The sequence below is a fragment of the Lepidochelys olivacea genome, assembly GCF_965140295.1.
Source record: "Lepidochelys olivacea isolate rLepOli2 genome assembly, chromosome: 1".
Taxonomy (NCBI): Eukaryota; Metazoa; Chordata; order Testudines; family Cheloniidae; genus Lepidochelys; species Lepidochelys olivacea.
Window position 1 is genome coordinate 253309009 of NC_140411.1, and position 24976 is coordinate 253333984.

The 24976-nt window shown below is 39.1% G+C and overlaps 1 protein-coding gene across 2 annotated transcripts in view; it reads right to left on the reverse strand.

The window, feature by feature from the left end:
- Window positions 1–1802: 1802 nt before the first annotated feature.
- Window positions 1803–24976, reverse strand: part of NT5DC3 (5'-nucleotidase domain containing 3) — a 31046-nt gene continuing 7872 nt past the window's right edge. The window contains exons 2-15 of one of the 2 annotated variants that reach the window (XM_084646309.1): window positions 24769–24940; window positions 21164–21348; window positions 19440–19514; window positions 18882–18937; window positions 15478–15568; window positions 13535–13672; window positions 12166–12226; window positions 11687–11789; window positions 11458–11559; window positions 9714–9795; window positions 9212–9298; window positions 7827–7967; window positions 7212–7276; window positions 1803–5863 (exon numbers count right to left, since the gene is read on the reverse strand). In XM_084646309.1, coding sequence (XP_084502435.1) covers window positions 5602–5863; window positions 7212–7276; window positions 7827–7967; window positions 9212–9298; window positions 9714–9795; window positions 11458–11559; window positions 11687–11789; window positions 12166–12226; window positions 13535–13672; window positions 15478–15568; window positions 18882–18937; window positions 19440–19514; window positions 21164–21331 — 1431 coding nt within the window. In that variant the 5' untranslated portion in view covers window positions 21332–21348; window positions 24769–24940 and the 3' untranslated portion in view covers window positions 1803–5601. The remainder of the gene's footprint in view (window positions 5864–7211; window positions 7277–7826; window positions 7968–9211; window positions 9299–9713; window positions 9796–11457; window positions 11560–11686; window positions 11790–12165; window positions 12227–13534; window positions 13673–15477; window positions 15569–18881; window positions 18938–19439; window positions 19515–21163; window positions 21349–24768; window positions 24941–24976) is intronic. The other variant, XM_084646308.1, reaches the window with a different exon arrangement.

Genomic DNA, 24976 nt, shown 5'->3' on the forward strand with positions numbered 1-24976 from the left:
GTGGTAATGTTTCATATCAACTATATATTTACTGGCATTCTCTTTTGTAACCATTCTTTTTTGTGTAGCACAGGATTGCTTTCATATAAATATCCCAGGATCTTTCAGCAGATTAAGCAATGCAAGCAAACCACATAGGTTAAATTACATTGTAGACATACACTGTGGTACTGTAACACCTGCAGCTGGCCTGTGTTAGATGGCTGGGGCTTGGACTGCAGGGTTGTAAATTGCAGTGTAGATGTTCAGGCTAACATGGACAAGCCACAGGTGTTTAACTGCAGTGTAGACATACCCACAAAGACCCAGCACTTGTTGATGTAGTTGTTCTAGTGTGAGGAACTCCAAGTTTAAAGGGTAAATGATTGAACAAGTGAGGCAAAGACTACAGTTATTTTCATGTCCATCTCCTCCCTTCCTGTTCTCCAAACACACACGTTTTTATTTAAATTGAATTTAAAATAATATCTAAAGATAGTCTGCCCAGCTAATAAGCTTCCTGCCACCCTTTCCCTGTCATCAGAAAGATTAAGGCTCTTTAGGGACCAGATAAAATACATACATCTATTTTTTGTAGCAATTGTTAAATATTCTTCACATAAAGTAACATTTTCTGATAGTTTATTAACCGAACTATAAATTTTTGCACTTCTGATTTAGACTAAACAGACAATTCATCTCACTCTGATTCAGCTGAAGTATACTCCAAAAATTAATGTAGACACTGCATTTGAAACATGTTGTAAAATCTGCATGAGAGAAGTGACGTGGTAGGGTTAACGAAGGTAATTAATAAGGGAAGTCGGAGGTACACAGCTCAAGAATTCTGAAGCAGTTACAAAAATACCAAAACATTTTTGAAAGAGTACTCAAACACTGAAGCATATTCACATATTTATATTTTCAAAAACACTTGTCTTAAATTCATATTGTACACAGTTTGCTTGAACACTAATCCCCTGTAACTAAAAATGCCATGCAATATAAATAAATAAATAAAAATCATACTAGCTGGTGTCCCTCAGATCTCAAAGAAACCACCACCAAGCATAACAGAACATTTTACTGTATTTTAAGTTAGGTTGAAGTTTTTCATCTTGAAACAAAATGCACAGTAAATGGATGGATAAAATATTCCCACACAACAATTTCACTTTTCTTGCTTAAACACACTTTAGCAGTGCTCAGAAGGACTCACTCTTTACCTAGATTTACAAAATTAGGCAACAAAGGCTCATGTCAAGAGCCATAAGCATCTAAGTATTTAACAAATGTAACCACTCAATTTTTAAAATGTGACATTAACTATTATCTGCTGGTACTAAAAGTCAGATAGAAAAAATATACACTGTCTTTATTTTCTCTTAATCTTGTTATGCTCTGCAGTACAAATACTATCACCACTTTATAAAGCACTTTGGTATCCTTTGGGATATGAAATGTGCTATGTACAGTAATATCAAGTTTTGTTCTATCTTAGCATAACACACAGAAGGCAAATTGAAATTACCCCCCTCCCCAAATTTCAGCATATAAAATAGACTAGATATCAAGTTTTGTAAAATATTAAATTAACTAGAGCTTGCACTGTCCAGCCTAGCCTACAACTCACCGGATAAAGCTAGATGAGGTACCAGAGGATGTTTATAAGTCTCTCCAGCAAACAACAGTAGGACAGTCAGTGGAACTCATGCATTTCAAGTCAAGTATAGTCTATTCATATGTATAAAGAAGTACCTAACACCCTAGAAATGTTGCACATAGTCTGGAAACCAAGCTAGAGAAAACCACAAACAACGCTATCATATAAACCTCCATGGCCAGCAATAGATTTATTTAAAAGCATCCAGGTTTAAAGGAAACTTGCACTGGATTTATGCAAGCAGCTTTTTTAAATGTTCATTTTGCAAACATGCCTTTTAAAATGTGAAAAATATTGCATATGAAAGCCATTATAAACACGTGACACAAACAGACAGGTTTAAAAAAAAAAAAAAAACCACACACACACAAAAACTTTTGGTCACCAAAAGTTCATTTACCCGATGGTCATTGCTGGAAGCAAATTATGCCCTAAAAGGAAACTGACAAAATATATAGCAAGAATTATTCTTAATTATATTTTCATATACTTATTAAAATTAGAACTAAAACATAGGAAATATTAAAATGAGTCAAGCTATACAAGTTCTGAAATGGTTGGGTAGGGAAGCATTGGGTTTGCCATCTTTGGTCACAGAGGAGGGAAAAACCCTGCTTCGAAACATCTGTAGTGGTTTATTGAAGTGCCACTGCCTATTTGAGGAAACATGCTTCAGCAGATGCTTCCTTTGTGGGAAATTCAGATAAGCTTCAGTTCAGTCCTAAACACTGGGAACCATACTATGCGAAATTATCTGCTCATCGATTACCTAGTGTGACATTCTATACCTTGGGGGAGCACCCTGTAACCTCCATATTCCTCACTGATATATAATTGTGATTTGTACATAACACAGGCCATGTGAGGTATCAGGGGAAAGGTTATGGTCTGCTGAAAGTCACTGTTCCATCAAAATATGTACATCATTAATGCATATGAAGTTATGAGAATTGTATTGTATGGTTGTCACTAAAATATGCTGTGGGTTTGGGAAGCGCCCAGGTACTAGCTCTCCAGAGACATTGTCAAGGAAAGTAACCAACGCCCGGGGGGGGGAGGTGGTCAGACAACCATTAACAGCCATTGTCCAGCAAGGGAACTACAATGCAATGACTCAACTGCATAAGGCCACATCAGGGGAACTGCTCAACCTTGCCTGGGGACTCAGCAATGCCCTCCAGACATGCCTGGACTTGTCCTCCCCAAGCACATGGGACTGAGAGTATAAAATGGAACCCAGAGGCCACATGCTAGGCCTCTCTCCTGCCCCTACCTATGCTGCTAGCAACAAAGAAACTCAGAAGACGACTGAAGACTCCACCCAGGTTCAAGGGACAAACCTGTGTATTAAGGACTGCAATATCCAGTGCGGTGAGAAAAACTGCTTAATCTAGCTGTTGCCCAGTCTAATAGGGTTGAGAGTTTAGACTCTGTGCTTATATTTTCTTTTCTTTTGGTAACTGACTTTTTGCCTATCATTTATAATCACTTAAAAATCTATCTTTTGTAGTCAACAAATTGGTCTAACTGTTTATCTTTACCAGTGAGTTTGCCTGAAGTGCTTGGTAAATCTGCTCAGGTTTACAAAGGCTGGTATATATCCACTTTCCATTGATGAAGTGGTGAACCAATTAATATATTTGCACTGTCAAGATGAGCAGTGCAAGACGGTATATTCCTGAGGTACAAGGTTGGGAGCTGCGGGGGTTTGGCTCTGGTGCCTTTCTCTGAGTGACTCATGAGTGGCTCTGGGAGCATTCATGCAATCTAGCTGGCCATGGGGCTCCTCATGCAGTTGTGCTGAGTGATAACAGCGCCTGGTGGGGCTTGCTGCTTGTCACTAGCAAAGCATTGTGAGAGAGAGCCCAGGCTGGAGAGTTAAGGGGGCACAGCGGTCCTACAGTCCCTGGCTGCACCCTGGGGATCCCATCACACTTAGAATTTCAGTAATTTAAGTAAATAAAGCTCCTCGCTAGTCCGTACAGTCCCAATTATTTTGCGTGATCTAATTAGTCTTCCTCCCCCAATTTTAGGGGTTTAAAACCAAAAAGATCGGATATGATTTTGCTTTTCATTTTTCTTTGTCCTTCTCTGTTTTTTTTTCGAACTCATTTACCAACACTACCTGTTTATTTTGAAATGTGAAAGTAAAATTTTAAAAAAGGCGGCTACATCAAACGTGTGATGAAGGCTTAACATTCTGAAACACAAAAATATGTCATAGTAAGACACTGTTCAACATTGAACAACAACAACAAAAGCTGCATTTTAGTTGAACGTTCGTTCATAGTATTTCCCTGAGAACTAGGACCTAAATATTCAAAGGTGCCTACTTTGAGATACCGTCAAAGGGCAAGTGTTCAGCACCTTCTGAAAATTAAGCCATTTAAGAGGTCCAAAGTTGGGCACGCAAAGTCACTAGTCATATTTGAAAATTTAGGTCTACACCCAGGGACAACAAATTTATCACATATAGAACACAGGTTATTATATTACACGAATGTAAAATGCATGTACATATAGAAAAAGCAGCCCATTAATAATGAGTCTCAGTAAAACTACAGGTTTAAAAATCTGTTGTAACTCAAGTATCCAGCACAGAAAGTTACTATACTTACACTACTCCCTCCCCACCACACTGTAAACCGTTTGATAATTGTTTCTCTCTGAACTCACAACTTAAAATTTTCAGTCATGTCAAGATATTCTGGAGTCATCAGGTGGAGATCCATCAGACCAGCACCAGAAGAGAGAGGCTATATATTTTTTGTGAACCACAAGGTTGCAGATAGAGTTTCAATATGAAAAAACAAATCTTCCCTTCCAGCCAATTCTGTTTTGGGGGTCTATTTTCCCCCTCTCTGTGCAAGCATAAGTCTCATTATTTTTAAGAGGATTTATACATAGATATTCCTGGGGGAATTTGGCACCACTGCCACGTGCAGAATTCATGTCCATCGCAGATTTCTCTCCCCCCGCAGAAAATAGATTCTGCCAGAGAGGCACTGCAATTACACTTTTTGCCCACCAGGGGCTACTGTGGCACCAGAACAGAGGGCAGCCAGCAGCAGAGAGGGAGGGGGACAGGCTGTCTTTTCACAGTGCCCTGCCTGTGGGGCCAGGTGAGGAGGCACGCAACATGGTAGAGATGGACAGAGCAGGACACAGGGCTGCTGAGGGGTAAACTATGGTTCAAAAGGGCTAGTGGGGAGGGGGGGAGAGACTGGAGCAGGGGCACAGGAGCTAGTGAGGTGACAGCATTGAGCTAGGGGCTGAATGGGACTGCAGGGCCACATGGGGACAGGGGCAGATGTGTCTGACTGAATGGGAGTGGCTAGGGGTCAGCCAGGGTCTGCATGAAGGAGGCTCCCCAACTCCCTAACAATCCCTCCCTTCCTCCCCCAAAAAATGTTCCTTACTTCTCCCACCCATACCCAGCAACCCTCCAGACTCCTTCCCAGCAATTACTTCCATCTCCCTCAGCTCCTCTGTACCCCTGACTCCCGCAAGGGCTTTGCACTGCGTTAGGGGGGTATGGGAAATTCATTTCAACTATAATACAGAACTGTTATTACTCAGAAATCTGTATTAATATGCCTAAAAAAGGGACCTATTTGTCAAAAAAACATTTCCTGAATCTTTTTTGTTATTGTTATAGACATATTTGCTGGCATGTATTTTGAAATAAATTCCCAAAATGATGGAAACTAGTGTGATTATACTGTGTGCAGAACTTCTAATTTTTTGGTACAGATTTCCCCCAGGAGTAATACAGAGAGGAGAGACAAGTTATTTATGAATTCTTGATCTATCAGAACTGACAAGTCCAGTAACTGGATCAAGATACATAAATGTACTAGATGATTTTAAAAAAAAAAATTACTACATTCTGGTAGTTACTGATGGGTATATTCATCCATTTGGGGTGCTATAAAATAACCCAGGTACAAACCCAAAGCTCATTTGTTCTGAACCACCTCTTGCAGGAAGGGTATTCTGAATGTACCGCTGCACAGCTGGTCTGACCAGGTAGGGAGTTCATGCTGCAAAGGAGTCCTCCTTGGATAAAATGTGTAATTGGGATCATAGTTCAAGAGACAGCTCAGTGATGCCATGTAAATATCAGCAAATCGAGATAAACGTCTTAAGAAATAGGTTGGATTCTGGTCAGTCCTGAATAAGCTCCCAAATTGCAAGTTGAAGAAGTTTCTGGTCATTTCCCTGTCACCAGAGAGAACATTTAAAGAGATAGAGGATGAGGGGGGGAGAAGAAAAAAAAAAAAAAAGACACTTTTTAATCACTTTATATAACCCAATATCTGAAATGAACAGAACTTGTAACATAAGAGGAGTTAGTGCCAGAACTCAAAGCCACTTAAACTTGCTTTGAAAGTCATTTCATGTGACAATAGGTAATTTAGTAAATATCTTTAGTGTGATCATTAAGAAAGACCTTGACCTTGCACCCACTGAAAACAATGGCATAAAAGATTGGACTCCCAACATTTCCAATTTTTATTTTGAAGGGCTGGGGAGGAGAAACAGAAGAGATCTTTGTCCTGGTCTTAAAGATTTCCATTTCCCACACAAATGGAAACTTTTGTCAGTAAAACTTGTGTCAGTCAGGGATACGGGGAGGGGGAAAAAATAAATAAAAACAAACAACCACCCTTCCCTGACAAAAAGTGCCGTTGTGGACAGCACTTTGTTGGTGGGAGGTGCTCACCTGCTGACAAAGCTACCGCTCCTCATTGGGCAATGGTTTTATGCAAAGAGTGGCTACACAGGAGACCTTACACTCAGCAGCACAGCTGTGCCGCTGTAAGGTACACAGTATAGACATAGCCTTAAACTCTCACTCTTGAGCTCCTGCATCCTAGCCAGTCTTTCCCAGACACCATTTTTCCAACTGGAAGAGATCTGATAGCAGTCTTTTTGGAAACGGGACTGGAAGAGGGAGTTAAGGAGTGGCATTAACTGGTTCAAAAGGCTTTCCCCTTCCCTCTCCCATTATTTTTGTGGAAGTTCCCTAACTAACAAGCAAGAGTCTCCACAAACCTCAACTTCTCACACACTGAATCTGACATCTCAGACATAGGTCTCTTGAAGTTTAAAATTTAAAACATAAGAATGTTGTTATTCCCCTTATTGAGAAGTATGGGTTTGAGTTATGTGACAACTTCCTTATGGAACTGTTACCAATGGGTAGCAGCTGAATGGAGGGAGGACAGGGGAGCAAGGAAATACAGAATTTAGGGGTGGTGGACCAGGGCTGTGCAGGGTGGGAGGAACATCAGGGTAACACAGGCTATTCATATAGGACCATAAAATATGTGTTGTGGATCGGGAAGAAGAGAACAGGGCTCTGCAGGGGCACATGGGGAAGGAATTCACATGTGCAAAGGGGGACAGGGCCTGTGTGAGCGGCACGTAGAAGACAGATATAAATGCTTGTCCCTATCCATATCAATAACTAGTATAGAGGATATAGATTTCTGGAAAAAACTGGGGAAGTCCAAACAAAAAAAACATTTTGATTGCAACAAGTATTTGAATGTTCATTTCTTACCTCATTTCTTTTCTTTCCTTTTTCCATTCCTGTAAAATCATTTGTGAATCTGGATCTTGGTGAACCTGAAATATAAATATGGTCAACAAGTAACTAAACATGTGCTTGCAGAATAAGAGTTCAATAAAGGGGAAAGACTCATTTGTTGCTGGAACAAGGAAAAAATGCTGCTTAAAAATGGTAATGCTGGTGCACTGCTTATGTGCACTGAAAAAAATCTGAAGGGTCAAGAATCAAGTGTGATCATCATAAACAGAATGGATATGGAGAAATTTGCATTATTCCCTACTCACCAACACAAGATAATGGCCCTAGTACAGGTTTAGTGTACTTTCTCCTACCAACAATATTGAAAAAGTGGTTTTGCTGATTAAACAAAAATATTTCCTTTTTGTTTCAGTGCAGGTGTGTTTTATAAGAGTTTGAGAGTAAACTGGCTTATCAAATAAACTGCAATTGCAAGAATGATTGGACCTACAATCAGATTTGAAAGCTTAAACGTAACAAAATTAAAGTCAGACTGAAAACACTTGTAAGGCCATTAATTCACACCCTTAAAGAGTTGGCTGAATCCCCACTGTTGAATAAAAGCTATTTAAAACAAACATGACAAACCTGCATATGTTCCAATAATCCAGTCAGGGTTTGTAGCCAAGTCATAGTTTGAATGTACTGCTCTGTGTTCATGATTTTAATCTCCGATCGTAACTCTGGAATAATTGCACCTGTGCGCCAGCCATGCTTCAGGGTCAAATCCTATTTACCAACAAGAATTGCAAAAAGCAAGTATAAGCCTTAAGAGAATAGAGATTTACTTCTTTGCCATTCTTTAGCCCATAGGGATGTTAATTAAATTACTTCTTATGTGTAAGCAAAAACATTCAACACAGTGGTTCAACTGTGCCAACTTGCAAAAAGGTTTAATTTTAGAGTAAGCTTCAAATCCCACTTTTCTAAAGTTGGGGAGAAGATTCAGGTGGCACAAAGTGAATGGATTCTGACCAGTAGGAAATTCCCCTGGCACAAGGAAAGCCTGCAGACATAAGGCTGAAGGGGGCATAAGGGAAGAGGGAGGAGGGTCAGAGCATGGAGGGCAGTGCTCCACTAAACCAAGCCTCCAGTGGCATAAGGGCGGTTACAGGCCCCCAGCTACTCCTGCCAGGGCCGATAGGAGCTGGAGCAGGGAATTGGACCAGTTCCCTAAGCTCCCTTCTCCACTGTGCCTGAGTGGAACATGACTGTCCTTTTCTTTCTTGGGCCTTGATTCTGCAAAATATGTGTGTGCGTGCGTAAGTGTTTTGCTGAACCGGGGCCCTTATGGCAAGACAGGATGGGGAGTCCTGAAGCTTTTTTTGTTGTAACACGGCATCACAAAACAGAAGAGACTGAGAACCATTGACGTAAGGGAAGCCACATGAGGCAACAATCAGAAGATAAATTAAAACGCTGAAGCAGTGGAATCTAATATAGAGCTATCAATTAGTCCATTATTTCAGTTGTGTAGCAGGATAGGAGAAAAAAGTAGAGACTTATGGCTGTAATCGATAGTGTAACATAAAACCAGATGTTGTTAATAGAAAAGTTCAAAATAGAACTTCATTCATCCCTTATTACAGTTGGTGGTAAATGTCATCCAAACCAGCAATATCCTGCATGTTAGGATAGCTGCATTAAATTCTCTGTTACACATGGTACAGACAGTGCCTGTCTCAAGTGTGCAGGCTTATATGGCTGTTCTTAAATTGTAGACTAGTTAAAAGCTAGAAGGCAGCTGGGGAGATGAGGATGATCATCCTTTTCAGGAAATGATTTTTACTTTTCTAAATTTTTATTACAGTAATGTGGATTGATTTTGTTTACTTCTACAAGCCTAGCTGTTTTAAAATGTAATATTTCTAAATCAATTGAGTGTTTATACTATTGAATCACTTTTTTTCAAATCTGGAAAAAAGGCTTTAGCTTCCATGGAACACTATAAAGAACAGAAACAAGTTACTTACTGCTAGATCACTGTAAATGTGGTCACCAAAATACAAAACTTTGGAACCCCTCCAGCCAGTAAGCTTCAGAAATTCATATAAGTTACCCTGAAGAAACAAATCAGCAAGATGTGTGTGTACTAAAGTAACATCCAACTTTCATGTTATTGAACACGGAGGAAAATCTGACAAGTTTAAGAACAAATCTAAAAAGTATTTATTACAGTATGAAAATATTAAAGAGTCATACTCTCAATTTCATTAAATTCTATAGCTCCTATATTATACATGCCATTTTTGTAGCAAGATAAGATTTAATCACACTTAAAATGAACGCTATAGTATGCTGAAAGTCTACAACTCCAATAATGGATGTTCTTAAAAATTATTCAGTTACTAATATAAATTACCTTCAGTACATTAAATTAATTTTAAAAAAACCATTAGGAAGGCTACAGAAACATATTATAGGAACTGGAAATGAAATCTAGATATGTAATAGAAGGATATATTAGAAACATACCTGTTTGTAAATCTGGCCTTTCTGCAATTTATGAATTTTGTCCCAAAGCAACACTCCCCTTTCATTCACCTTCCGAAAAGGTCTAAAACAGCAAAATTGTATAGAATTGTCACTATGTCATAGCAAGGCTGCCACTTTTCAAAATTAGGGTGGGAGGGAAGAGAATACAAACACCACCCAATTTTTTTAAAAAATAGGAGAATTTGGTGTATAATGAGCACACCCTCAAAACCAAAAACGAGTCTCCAAACTTTAGCGTTAGCCTGGTGTAGCCAATGTATTTTATCCTATATAGACTTCAGTATATCAAAGTTTAAGAAAATGTTTTACTGAGCAACTTAACTGTTTGCTTTCACCTAAAATTTATGAGCATCCAGAGTTAAGGCACAAAATCAGCCTGCCTGCACAGAGGGACAGCACTATGCTACTGTGAAACCAGGTTGAGCTGGGAAGAGAATAAAAATTAAGAAGGAAAGACAGGCAAGATACCTTGTTTTATACATACAAAGCAAAAGGAATCTCTAGAACTAGTTCCTTTACCAGCTGTGACAGGGTCGGGTCAGATGGCTACAGGAGAGTAATCAAAGGCAGACATATTAGCCCCAGGCTAAGTAGGTTCCTTTTCCTGGGTAAAGTAACAGAACAATCAGGAACCTTCTGGAGACAATTAAGACAGGCTGATTAGAACACCTGCAGCCAATCAAGAAGCTGCTAGAATCAATTAAGGCAGGCTAATTAGGGCATCGGGGTTTTAAAAAGGAGCTCACTTCAGTTTGTGGTGTGCGTGTGAGGAGCGGATAGTGAGAACGCGGACTGTTGGAGGACTGAGGTGTACAAGCATTATCAGACACCAGGAGGAAGGTCCTATGGTGAAGGTGTTGGGAGGAGGTCATGGGGAAGTAGCCCAGGGAGTTGTGGCTGTCACACAGCTGTTCCAGGAGGCACTCTAGACAGCTGCATTCCACGGGGCCCTGGGCTGGAACCCAGAGTAGGGGGCGGGCCCGGGTTCCCCCAAATCCTCCCAACTCCTGGTCAGACATAGGAGGAGTCAACCTGGACTGTGGGTTTAGAAAAACGGCCAAGCTGAGGGCTGCCGTCAAGCTCCAAGGCGAGTGAATCCACCAATAAGCGCAAGACCCACTAAGGTAGCGCAGGAACTTTGTCTCACAGCATACTATTTTATTTTTTATTAAGAGGAACAGAATAGTTTAAAAAAAACCATCACAGCAAGGGTAGAAAATGCCTCCGAACTATACAAAAGTATAAAGGAATTAGTCTTTTTAAAAGACAAGCAGGTACATCTGCATATAAATGGCACATGCTAAATTGTGTATGTCAGGAAGAGGCTGTCCAGGGACTCCAGCCAAATCAGTTTGCTCTTTAATGCCTCTCGCCTAATGCAAGAGAGATCAGTAAGAATGTCTCCAAACTCAAGGCCTGATTCTGTAAGTTGCGGAGCCACTGCAACTTGGAAAGCAAGACCACTCAAAAACATTGCAAGATCGGGTAATAATGGAACAGTCCTGCTGTAGATACTAGAACTAACTACTCCCTAGACTATCAGCTATCAATTCAGGCTCCAGGGTTTTGTAATCCTGCATTAGCTCACGACTCTATAAACAGGGTTTCAAATATAATTGTATTTTTATATTACATACAGATAATTTTAAATGTTTCACAATGTGTTACATAACCTTACACAGAGAGACTCCCTTGAACCATGCTGTATTAGCAAGATACCCACCTTCTCTTATCATTGAAGAAGTTTGGCTTGTCAGCCTGTACAATGACTACGTCAAAGAGATCCCTCCAGTCCTTTCCAACGATGAACTTCATACCTTTGTCCCTACAGAAAGAACAACGGCATTAACAATGAAATAGAGCAGCGGTGAGCTTACATTGACAAAACAATAAACTATCTTGATTTTAAAGGTTTAGAAGTATAGTTAAACAATAAACAGCAGTAAACTTACACAAAGCTACTGGGACTGTTTGTGATGAGAAATATCTTCTTGCCATGATCAGCCAGCTTTCCTAACACTGCACGGGTCTGCTCAGCGTAGCAGATGTACTTCTCTAGGGAAAATATTAATTTTAATATCATGTTGATCATCAATGTAAAGAGAATACTTTGCTACTTTCACTAGAAAACGGTCCAGAACTTTTGATAACTGCAGGTCATATTTAATTAAGAAAATCCAAGGGAGACATGTGAATAGGGTGACCAGATGTCCCAATTTTATAGGGACAGTCCCGATATTTGGGGCTCTCTTATATAGAGGCCTATTACCCCCCACCCTGTCCCAATTTTTCACACTTGCTATCTGGTCACCCTACATGTGAAGCTGAAAATATCCTCCCCCCACCTAGGATTTGTAAGTATTAGAAGAAAGCAAGAAAGAAACAAAATTATGGAGACGAGTAATCCCTACATGTATCTCACTATACTTACCAATATCTGCTTCAATTGCTCTGTACATTATTCCTTTGATGTGGACATCTCTGATTGAATCCTGTCAAAGATCGATACAGCACTCAAAGAGTCTTTCAAATATGAAAACTCTGATCACAGTACAATATCTGTATGTTGCTTTTATAGCAATTAATTTATCTGTTCTATGCTCTTTATTTCCCCTAAAAACAATGTTACCGTGTGATCTTCACTATTTGTACATCACTCCAATGCTAAGATAGGATCATTTTCATACTTCCCAGAAGTTTGAAACTCAGTGCAACAGAAGCTTCACATAAGTGAGGATTGCAATATAGCACCCTTCGTTAAGGGCCTTAGGCCCACATTACCCTGGAGTGCTAGTCACAACAGATTTTTGTTGACCCGAGAATTGACACACATTCCTTGCCTCCTGAGGAAACTGAAGTCTTATAGTTCCTCAGATTAGGATCACTCCCAACTAGCTTGTCATTTAATATGAGAGATTTATGAGTAGATGAAAGAAGCTAAAAGTTTAAGCAAAGAAACAAAAATTCTGAAGGCATTTGGCTGCTTTCCTCAGCTTGAGCTATGCAAGAGTCTTCCTCGTGGTACGGTATTACTGCCATTTTGTTACTGGTGTAGCTACACATCAGGACTTAGATAACACTACGGGCTAGCTGAAGTAATTTAGATATTTTTAAAAGGGAGATAAAGCAAAGATTCCCACATACTACGGCAGAAGCTAGAGGAAGAAAACAATGGAGCTTTGGGAAACCTTCAGAACTTCTCAAAAAGGATGGAAGCGCGACAACGTCAAAAGAATTACATGTGAGCTACAGAGTTTGTAACAAGTGTTTCTTGTCTAATGGAGAAAGGTGACAGACTGTACATTTAGATACATCACACACAAACATGGCACAACATCACAGCTGGAGGTTTTTACCTGAGAATTGTAATACTGGACTAGATACAAGAAAAGTAGTGCTTATAAAAAAGGTTGGTTTTTGTGTTTTGTTTTTAAATTTAAGTGGGCTAGAGATGGCAGAATCACCATCAGGCTGTTCTAGACAGGAGGGGCCCAGGTCTACAGACATACACAAACCCACCCCCACAAAAAAAGAATTATATATACACACACACACTAGATTTTTAATAAAAGGTTTCTAAAAGATTTCAAGTTAAGGATTTTCAAGGTCTACCATCTTTTTCATAGGTTTTCGCAGTTCTTATTGCAATGCACTGTACTGTAAAAAACTGGAGCTCCATAACAAGCTGAGATTTTTACTAGTTCTGCAAAGCAGAACCAAAGAGGGCTGAAACGTCTGAGTTGTCATAAAAGAACAGCATAATTATGTAGGTATCCATGAATCTCTGATAAAGTTAATACCTTGACATCTTTGTACAAATGAACAGGTTCATAATCTATGTTGTTTTTCAGAAAATATTCATTCACACAAGAGAGAAGAGTCATCTCTGGTAATGAAAATATATCCATGAACTGCTTCATTGTGTGTCCATGTGAACTCTGCAAATAAGGACATGCGTGTCAGAAATATTTACCAAAACTAAATCCTATAAATCTAACATTTTGGATTCATTGCCAATTTTTATTTATTTATTTTTTACACTAGTGACATTTTACTGCTGCAAAATTCTGTTTGCACTAATAAAAGGGAAAACCCACACATCAGTATGACAAAGTTAGAAGCATTCTGCTTTTAAATTAAGGACCAGTAATTCCATCTAGGATTACCACCACATTTTTACAAGCTATGTGTTTATTTAAATAATGATATCATGTGAAATCTCAGACCCCTTTGTCCAGAATTTTGCAGTCTCCTTCTCCTATGTATTGCATAGGCTAAAGATGACTAAGGAACCTGTAATACAAGCTTAGGGTATGTCTCCACTTAAAACACTACAGCAGCACAGCTGTAGAACTGCACCTACAGTGCCGTAGCATTTTAAGTGTAGATACTCACTAGAACAACAGGAGGTATTTTCCCCTCACTGTAGTTAATCCACCTCCCCAGAAAGTGGTAGCAAGGTGAATGGAAGAATTCTTCCATCAGCCTAGAATCATAGAATATCAGCGTTGGAAGGGACCTCAGGAGGTCATCTAGTCCAACCCCCTGCTCAAAGCAATGTCTAGCAATGTCTACACCGGTGGCTGAGTTGGCTTAGCTATGTGTCTTGAGGGGTGTGGATTTTTCACACCCCTGAGAGAGGTAGCTATGCCAATGTAAGTTTCAAGTGCAGACGAGCCCCAAGACTAACAAATATTTTGCCTCCTTCAAGTGGTTATTGAAGATAAGTGGTAAAAAGCAATAAGGTTTTGTAACCACAAAACCAGGAACATAAAATTTTACAGGACATAAAAGCTAAACACAATTTTAAAATTTTCCCATCACTTGAGAAAACATAATAGAGAAGTAAACAACAAACCCAATCACTCCCAAAAGGGCATGTTTTCCTTGGGGTTGCATGCAGGCTAAGCTCAGAGGAACGAACAGCTCCTTTGAGACTACAATGCTATGAAGGAGGTAAAACAAAACATTCAGGACCTGCCTCTACACTACCATGCAAGGGACTAGATTTGACAGAGTCTAGTTTTTAAATTCTTTGGGCTGAGAACAAATGGGAGCACAGAGGAAGAATACCCAGCACCAGGGAGTTGGGGGAGAAGTACCTTGCACTGTTCTAGAGAGCTTTCTGGTTGATTTAGGGGCAATACTCATGGGCTCCAAAAGGAGTCAAACACATCCCTTCTTGGCTAAAGGAAGGCACGGTGGCTTGGTGCCAAACAAACAGGAAGGTGATAGACACACCATAGAGGGCACCACCCTCTTCAGAGAGTAAAATTCTAACTGAAAGCTTTCTCTTGGCAATACCTTTTTGATGGCCCCATCCCAACCTTCCTAGCAAGCAAGTCTGTGCAGCAGTCAGACGCACCATGAGCTAACCAGGAAGGACAGTCTTGCAGTTAAAGTACTGGATGAGGACTCAGAAGATCTGGGTTTTTTACAGCACTGCAACAGACTTCCTCTAAGACACTTGACAAGTGACAATCTTTCTGGGCCTCTAGTCCCCATCTGTAAAAGGAGGGTGATAAACTTTTCTCCCACTTTTTGTCTTGTCTATTTCAATTGTGAACTCTTCAAGGCAGGGATCGTCTCATACTATGTGTTTGTACAGCACCTAGTACAACGGGGCCCCTAAGCACGAACGTAACAAATATTAGCAGGAACGTTCTGAAAACGTAAAACAAGTCAGTGGCGCATATTGGGTTTCAGTTAGTAAGTTTTAAACAGAAGTAATTTGTGTTTTTACCTTTCCATAAAAGTCACTCATTTGTTCCAAGGGGACATGGGAACCATCATACATTGCAATGACTTCTTCATCTGGGACGACACTGAGTCCTCTGGCAATAACAATATTAGTTTCAAAGTCCAACCAGAAATTTCAGGTAATTATTGTATGATAGCCTGACTACGTATACAAACTCAGGTCCTGAACTTCTTCAAATACAGTATTATGGTTTTCCATAAGAAAAGCCTTGGTCTGCAATTTAAGAAAGACCGTCTTGCTAACTTCCAAAACAAGTAACATTTCAACCAACTGACACACATGAAACTCATTCCAGCTTTTAAAGATTTTAACTTCTTCAAAAAAGTGAAGTCTCCATTAAAACTTTGCCTCCAGGGCTTGCAAAGAGCAGTTACAGCTTCTAGTTTCCCAACAAAATGTAATTCCCTCTCTGCTTTTGTTTCACGAGGTAGAGATGATGCAATAGTGTTTAACCAGATTATTCTGCAGTGTGACCTTGAAGAACAGAGGCCAAAAATGCAACCTTCTTAACTAAAGTAATAACCAGATTTCTTTTTAACCCTAATATAATTAAGGCTCATTGAGTTGAAATTATAATTAAGGAACTGTGACAAATACATTAGATACAAAATCATAATACAGAGGGGAAAAGGATGTTTATATCTGTCCCCAAAATTTTTGTACCAGCCATTACATAGCTCTATTTACCCCACCACCATCACTTACAGTACTGAACACCTTTTACGAAATATCTCAGAGTACTTAAGAACATAAGAATGGCCATACTGGGTCAGACCAAGGTCCATCAAGCCCAGTATCTGGTCCTCTGACAGTGGCCAATGGCAGGTGCCCCAAAGGGAATGAACAGATGGGTGACAGGGCATGGATCACTTGATGATAACCCAATCCCAGCTTCTGGCAAACAGAGGCTAGGGACACCATTCCTGCCCATCCTGGTGAATAGATTCATGGAAGATAGCCATTGATGGACCTATCTAGCTCCCTTTTGTACCCCATTATAGTATTGGCCTTCACAACACCCTCTGGCAAGGAGTTCCAGAGGTTCACAGTGCTTGAGTGAAAAAAATACTTTCTTGTGTTTGTTTTAAACCTGCTACCTCAGATATATTAGTAAACTTACAACACATACCCCCACCCCATAGGAAGAAATAGTGAGACAAGATAATCTTGTGATTAAAAAATGGGAATGGAAATCAGGACATCTGGATTTCTGGATCTAACATAGATTTCTTGTAGTACCTGATGTAAATTAGGTGAACTCTGCACCTCAGATTCCTGATCTTACCTATTTTAGAGGTGTCAAGAGGCATAAACATCAGAATCTCAAGTTGCTTTTTAAATACTAAGAGTATTCCAGATAGAAAGTGCTATAATAAACGTGAAGTATTCTTTATCATGATCCATTTTACAGTATGGCTGATCAAACAGAAACAAAGAAGTTAAATTATTTGCCTACGGTATAATATGTCAGTAACAGAGCCAAGAACAGAATTCATGATTCATGTTAGAACTTCCAGACGAGTCTGCCAAATATCATTGGAGTATCGCTAAACCATACCTTTTGTGAATCATGATATACTTATTTAATAACAAGCCTATCTGTAGACAGTAGATATTTGTTAAGTGCATATTCAGGGTACTATTTATACCATTTTTAGACAACACGGAGGAGCGTGCTCAATTATGAGTGCAGAAGAAATGTTTATCATCAGCTTTGCCAAGGAATCCATTTTGTCCCCATAGTTGGCAGGTCAGCTGTGTACATGTAGGGTTTATTTTACCCTGTTCAGATTAAGGCTACATGGCAGGATAGACAGAACACCATGTCCGGCCTACACTCCTGCTGGTGTACTATAGTATGGTTACAGTAAGCATCGGTGGAATGGCACCAGTGTAAGAACTGCAGGAAATCCTCATGCAGACAAGGCTAAAAGATGGCAATGGCATGCCTAACTCGGAGTATACCTACTAATTTATAAAAATACACAAACTGCATGTGAGAAGGTGATATATTGCACAGCTATGTGATAAATGAAATCATGATACACCTTTAACCACTTCATCTATCCTCTAATCCAGCCAGCCAGCATTTACTCCATTATGCAAAACCTCTGGAAAGCTTCATACAGCTGCCTTTTTAAAAATATAAAATAAAATCAACCTGTCAAACACATCTCCTCCTCCTCTCCCTGGAAGTACACCAGCCCAACACTAAGAATAAGCAAGATCCTGGGCATGTGCATTTTTTCTGTACACAGAAGTGTTATGACTAAGATCTGTTGTTATCCCACTGTATTGCTACAATAGATTTGGGAGCCTGAAAACGTGGGCTTTAGTTCATTGCATACAGGTCTTTATTTCTGGAATGGAAGGTTCTGATTTTTATTTATATACCTTTGTAGGGAGGAGTTTACCAGCTTCCAAGTGGGAAGCTGTGGTTATATAAAGGCACCCCAAGATAGACTCTGAGGACTTAATGTGTTGCATAGCAGAACACGAGGGTGTGGTTAGAAGGTTTATTGAGAACTTATAAACACACATTGATTTGATATCAACATGATTGCTGCATTAAAACCTTTATATCACACACACCATCTTCTATTTTCTCATATATACGAGAGAGACTACCATAAATAAGAATCACCATAATAAAACATAAGAACTGCCATACTGGGTCAAACCAACAGTCCATCTAGCCCAGCGCCTTCTCCAACAGAGGCCAGTAACAGCATTTCAGGGGGAATGTCCAGGACAGGGCAGTTGGAATGATCCACCCCCATCTTTCCCTTGCAGCCTCTGGAACAGATTATCTAGTAAGAGTACAATAATCTACCTACCAAGTATATTGTTAACTGGCACAAACATACACAGAGGGAAGTTCTGAAGCTGGAATATGACCTAACATCTATAGATTTTTCTTAAAGGGAACATTTGATAGTACATATTCCTAATACAATGTATTTTTCCCTATGCTACTGTAGGTACATAACGTTAACTTTTTCGTTGGAATACCCATATCATAATAGAGAGAGTCTCAAGGAGCATCTCTCCCTCCTCATTTGAGATTGCAGTGTCCCTGCGGGAACAACTCACATAGAAAGCTAACATTGAGTGTATTTTTAGCTGTCTTTTAATGAAATTTAGCAGCTGGGGACAAGGTGCTGAGTCAGCACCATATGACCAGCCAGCTCTCCACAGAGAATCACTTCTTCTAGTTCAGCTAGTAAAGAGCACACCTGTGTCCATGCCTTCCGGTAGATGACTATACAATATACACTGTACTACATTGCTACTGGCCTGACTCTTCAATGTGCTTTAAGAGGAGCATCCAGTGGCTTCAGACACAGGAGTGTGTTTTATATCCAGTAAGCAATAATTCTACCTACCTGTATACTGTTCCTAATTGAATATAGTGAAAAGCATCAATCTTCATCAATAATGCCTTGAACAAAAAACAAAAATTTCAGACAATTTACATTTCATAAAAGCAGTCTTAAAATGGTTATAACGTTTATAACTGTATATATCTGTCACAAGGAGTAAGACTTCCTTGCTCAGATATGGATGAATTTTACAAGAATTTCAATTAGAAATTCTTTGTAAAGAGCAGCAGGGTATTTTGTCAAAGGATTTTATTCAGAGCTTGTAAAAACCACTAGAAACTATTATTCAGATGACGTGGGATTACAATCATGAAGAAATAACTTTTCCTAACAATACTGGCATATTTGTGTTTATTCTCTTCAAACTTGATTTGTCATAAAAGCCTTGACGAAACCGTTCTTTAAAACAATTCAAGCTGTCTCAAACATAAGGAAAAAAAGAACAAAGGGCCTACATGTCAGCACAAGGTAAAACCTTTGATGAAGTTTATAAAATGCAATATTTATTTTCATAACCTATGTATTCAGCACCACGTAATTCACCACATCATTTATACCTACCCGATGTACATCATAATGAAGTCCTCTTATTGCAAAATTGGGATCATAATCATACTTCCTTATTTCTGCAGGATACTAAGAATAAAAAGTCAGGATTAATTTAAACTGTTTATACACCCCAAGAAATTTTTTCCAATTCTAAAAAGCTTAACTTCCCACACGTCACTTTTAGCTTTCACTGAAGTATGCCCTTCAATATGCTGGTGATGTACACATGAAAGTATCCAAAACTCGGATACAAGAATGGGAAGAACACCTGGAGGTGAAAAAAAAAAAAAAATCTAGGATTCAAATTTTCAAATGTGAGGGACTAAAGTTAGAAAAAGTGGCCCATTTGCACAGTGGATGAGCACATCCAGCACCCATTAGCTTCTGTGACATTTCTAAGTATTCATCACCTCTGAAAATTGGGCTAAACAAATACCTTTAGACACCTGTGATCAAAAGTTTTGGCCCAAATTTTCAAACCCTTTCTAAAATTAAAAAATGTGGGCTCTCTTATTGCCCTTAGCATGAAAGCTTCACGTCCAGTTCATTATGCAGCAACAGACCAATACATCAGAAACGAAAGTCTGACTTGAAGCATTAGAGCTAAAGACACTCAGACAAGTGGCCTGATTCGAAGGTTTCACCCCTCGTGAAATCTTATCTGGATCATTAATTTAGATTGGATTTGATTTTATATATATAAAATCAAAACTTTAGTAAAGTTGATTATTCCAGAGATAATATCTATTTATTTGATGTTTATTTTTAAATATATTTCCAGATTCCACGCTGCGTACATCAGGATTTTCAATTTTTATTTATACTAACCAGATTACATGTTAGTGACAAAAATGAGCCATCTTTTAAATTGACTGAGATAGGAGGATATGGCCTCTGTCACTTAAAAGCTTCACTTGCTGGATAGTTTTGATGCTACAGTACATAAAGGTCAATAAAAATGCAGCTAGAGAGAGACTGGAGTTAGAGAGTTGTTTTCCCTTGGGTTGAAAAAATATATTCCTATGGGAAACTAGATCTCTCAACAGGTGGCTTCAAGTATTACATCATATTGTAAGCGACTACTGGTACCCATAGGGGACTAGTTTCTAATTTCAAGCTACTACTACAAGCATGCAATGGGTCAGTTTCTATTATAAAAAACAACATCTAACTTATGCTGCAGAAGTTTCCACCAAAACGTTGCAGAATTTTACAGCCTCTAAGTTTTGTGTGTTTATAGTACCTATGAAGTTTTAAACTTAGTTTGTTAATCCAGAAATATTTATAGACATTTATGTAGAACTGTTAACCTCTGGACTGAAATACAGGAATGGAAACGCCCAATGCTACAATGTCCATTCAGTCCAGATTAGGGTATGTAAAACATTCCAAATGGACACTAATAATAATTGCATAACAGCGCATTAAGTGAATTCTGCTTAAAGTACAGCCAACTAAGTATCCTCATATCTGCAAGAGGTCTCTGCTAACTGACTGACAGATAGAAGAATGGAGTCTTCCTTCCAGTTCCTGGACTGTCTGCATTCTGCACATTACTGCAGCTGAGAGTGAACCAGGAACTTTGTGGTCTGTAAGTAGCTGCTGCACAAGATGTACCAAAAAGAGAGCCAACTGGGGACCAAGCCATTAGGAAACGTACAAAGCTTCTCTCAACTAGAAGTTGCTCATAGCATTCCTACGAATAAAAGTGCATACTGTTATTTCATTCATCTTACCCGATGCTCATTAATGAGAAGATCCCGGGCAGCATTGTAGATCAAAGTGTGTAGACGTTTGGAATAAAAGACCAATGTATAGTCATAATCAAAGCCATAGATTTCAATATCTGATAGACTCATTTCATTGTTGGTAAAAACAGCATCTGGATTCAGCAAATTACTCATAATTGAAGGAACCAAGTCTGAAGAAAATAAAAAAAAATTGGAGTTAGTATTCCAGCCTTATACGAAGCATAAAATCAAACCCCATACATATTATATTTTAAATTTGATATTTATCATTAGATATTTGTAATGACAGGGTTACTGGTCCAGTAGATAGGGGGAAAGCAGTAGATGTGATATATCTTGATTTTAGTAAGGCTTTTGACACAGTCCCACCTGACAGTCTCATAAGCAAACTAGGGAAATGCAGTATAGATGAAGTTACTATCAAGTGGGTGCACAATTGTTTAAAAGATCATATTCAAAAAGTCGTTATCAATGATTCGCTATCAAACTGGGAGGGCAGATCTAGCAGAGTCCTGCAGGGGTCAGTTCTGGGTCTGGTACTATTCAATATTTTTCATTAATGATTTGAATAATGGAGTGGAGAGTATGCTTATAAAATTTGCAGATGACACCAAGCTAGGGAGTGTTACAACACTCTAGAGAACAGGATTAAAATTAAAAATGACCCTGACAAAATGGAGAATTGGTCTGAATTCAACAAGATTAATTTCAATAAAGATAAGTGCAAAATATTTCACTTAAGAAGAAAAATACCAAATGCACAACTGCAAAATGGGGAATAACTGGCTAGGTTCAGTACTGCTGAAAAGGATCTGGGGGGTTATAGTGGATCACAAATTGAATAAGAGTCAGCAATATGACAGAGCTGTGCAAAAAGGCAAATAACGTTCTGGGGTATATTAACAAGAGTGTCATATGTAAAACAAGGGAGGTAATTGTCCTGCTCTACTCAGCACGGACAAGGCCTCAGCTGGAGTACTATCTCCAGTTCTGAGTGACACACTTTAGGAAAGATGTGGACAAACTAGAGAGTCCAGAGGAGAGCAACAAAAAATGACAAAAGGTTTAGATTAACTGATCTATGAGGAAAAGTTAAAAAAACCTGGGAACATTTAGTCTTGAGAAAAGACAACTGAGAGGTGACCTGATAACAATCTTCAAATGTGTGAAGGGCTGTTATAATGAGGATTGTTCTCCGTGTCCACTGCTGGTAGGACAAAAAGCAATGGACTTAATATGCAGTGAGGGAAATTTAGGTTAGATATTAGGGGCTGAGGGGGGAAACTTTCTAACTACAAAAGTTAAGCACAAGAACATAAGAAAGGCCATACTGGGTCAGACCAAAGGTCCATCCAGCCCAGTATCCTGTCTGCCGACAGTGGCCAATGCCAAATGCCCCAGAGGGAGTGAACCTAACAGGTAATGACCTAGTGATCTCTCTCCTGCCACCATCTCCACTCTCTGACAAACAGAGGCTAGGGACACCATTCCTTACCCATCCTGGCAAATAGCCATTAATGGACTTAACCTCCATGAATTTATCCAGTTCTCTTTTAAACCCTGTTACAGTCCTAGCCTTCACAACCTCCTCAGGCAAGTTGTTCCACAGGTTGACTGTGCGCTGAGTGAAGAACTTCCTTTTATTTGTTTTAAACATGTTTCCCATTAATTTCATTTGGTGGCCTCTAATTCTTATATTATGGGAACAAGTAAATAACTTTTCCTTATTCACTTTCTCCACACCACTCATGATTTTATATACCTCTATCATATCCCCCCTTAGTCTCCTCTTTTCCAAGCACCGGAATAGGCTTCCAAGGGAGGTTGTGGAATCCCTATGATTGGAGGTTTTTAAGAACAGGTTAGGCAAATCCCTGTCAGGTATGGTCAAGGTTTATTTGGTCCTGCCTCAGCACAAGGGGATGGACTTGATGACTTCTCAAGGTCTCTTCCAGCCCTATATTTCTAGGATTCTACAAATATAAGTGTTGATGGAAGCTATTAAGCCATTTCACTTTAATATGCAGACTTTAATATGGCGGAACAATGATACTCAATAGGACACAGTAATACGATACAAAATATACAGGGAATGTGTCAAGTCACTCTGGTGCGGGAGTGGCAATATTTGTGAAAGAAAGTAGCAAGTCAAATATAGTAAAAAGTCTTAAATGAATTAAACTGTAGCATAGAATCTCTATGGAAAGAAATTCCATGCTACAATAATAATAATAGAAGTACAGCAGTAGGAATATACTACCAATCACTTGACCAGCATTGAGACAATGCTTGCGAAATCACTCAGGGAGACCAGAGACGCTACAAAAACAGAAAACCCAGGAATAACAGGGGATTTCAACTATTTCCATATTGACTGGGTATATGTCACTTTAGGATGGGATGCAATAATAAAATTTCTAGACACCATTAATGACTGCTTCTCGAAGCAGCTACTCCTGGAACCCAAAAGGGGAGAGGCCAGTCTTGATTTAGTCCTCATGGGAACACAGGATCTGGTCCAAGAGGTGAATATAACAGAACCGCTTGGTAATACCAACCATAATGTAATTAAATTTAACATCCTTATGGGGGGGGGGAAATACCAACGAAACCTACCATAGTAGCTTTTAACTTAAAAAAAAAAAAAAGAGAGAGAGACACACACACAAAAATAAGAAAGCTAGTTAAACAAAGATTAAAAGGAACAGTCACAAGAGTAAAATGCCTGCAAGCTGCATGGAAACTATTTTAAAACACCATAACAGAGGCTCAAATGTATACTCCAATTTTTATTTTTTAAAGTAAGGACCAAAAACATGCCCCCATTGCTAAATATTGGAATAAAAGAGGCGGTTAGAGGCAAAAAGGCATCCTTTAAAAACTGCAAGTAAAAATCCCACTGAGGAAAACAGAAAGGAGCATAAACTCTGGGAAATCAAATAGAATCAGGCAGGCCAACAAAGAATTTGAAAAGCAACAAGAAAAAGACATACAAACTAGTAGCAAAAAAAAAAAAAATGTAGGCACATCAGAAGCAGGAAACCTGCCAAACAATCAGCAGGGCCACTAGTCGATCAAGGTACTAAAGGAGCACTCAAGGAAGACAGGAACACTGCAGAGAAGCTCAGTGAATTCTTTGCATTGGTCTTCACTGCAGAGGATATTAGGGAGATTCCCACATCTGAGCCATTCTTTTTAGGTGACAAATCTGAGCAACTGGCCCAGATAGAGGTATCTATAGAAGCAGCTTTGGAACAAAAATAATAAATTAAAGTCATCAGGACCACATGGTATTCACCCAAGAGTTCTGAAGGAACTCAATTATGAAATTACAGAACTGTTAACTGTGGTGCATAACCTTTCGCTTAACTCAGATTCTGCACCAGATGACTGGGGGATAGCTAATGTAAGGCTGATTTTTTAAGAGGTTCTAGAGGTGATTCTGGCATTTCCAGGCCAGTAAATCTAACTTCAGTATCAAGCAAATTGGTTGAAACTATAGTAGTGAACAGAATTATCAGACAAATATATGAATGTGATATGTTGGAGAAGAGTCAAAACAGCTTTTGTAAACAGAAACCATGTCTCACCTATCTATTAGAATTCTTGAGGGGGGTCAAGAAACATGTGGGCAAGGGTGATTCATTGGATATAGTGTACTTGGACTTTCAGAAAGCCTTTGACAAGGTCCCACACCAAAGGCTCTTAAAGCAAAGTAAGCAGTCATGGGATAACAGGGAAGGTCCTCTCATGGATCAGTAACTGGTTAAAAAATACAAAAACAGAAGGTAGAAATAA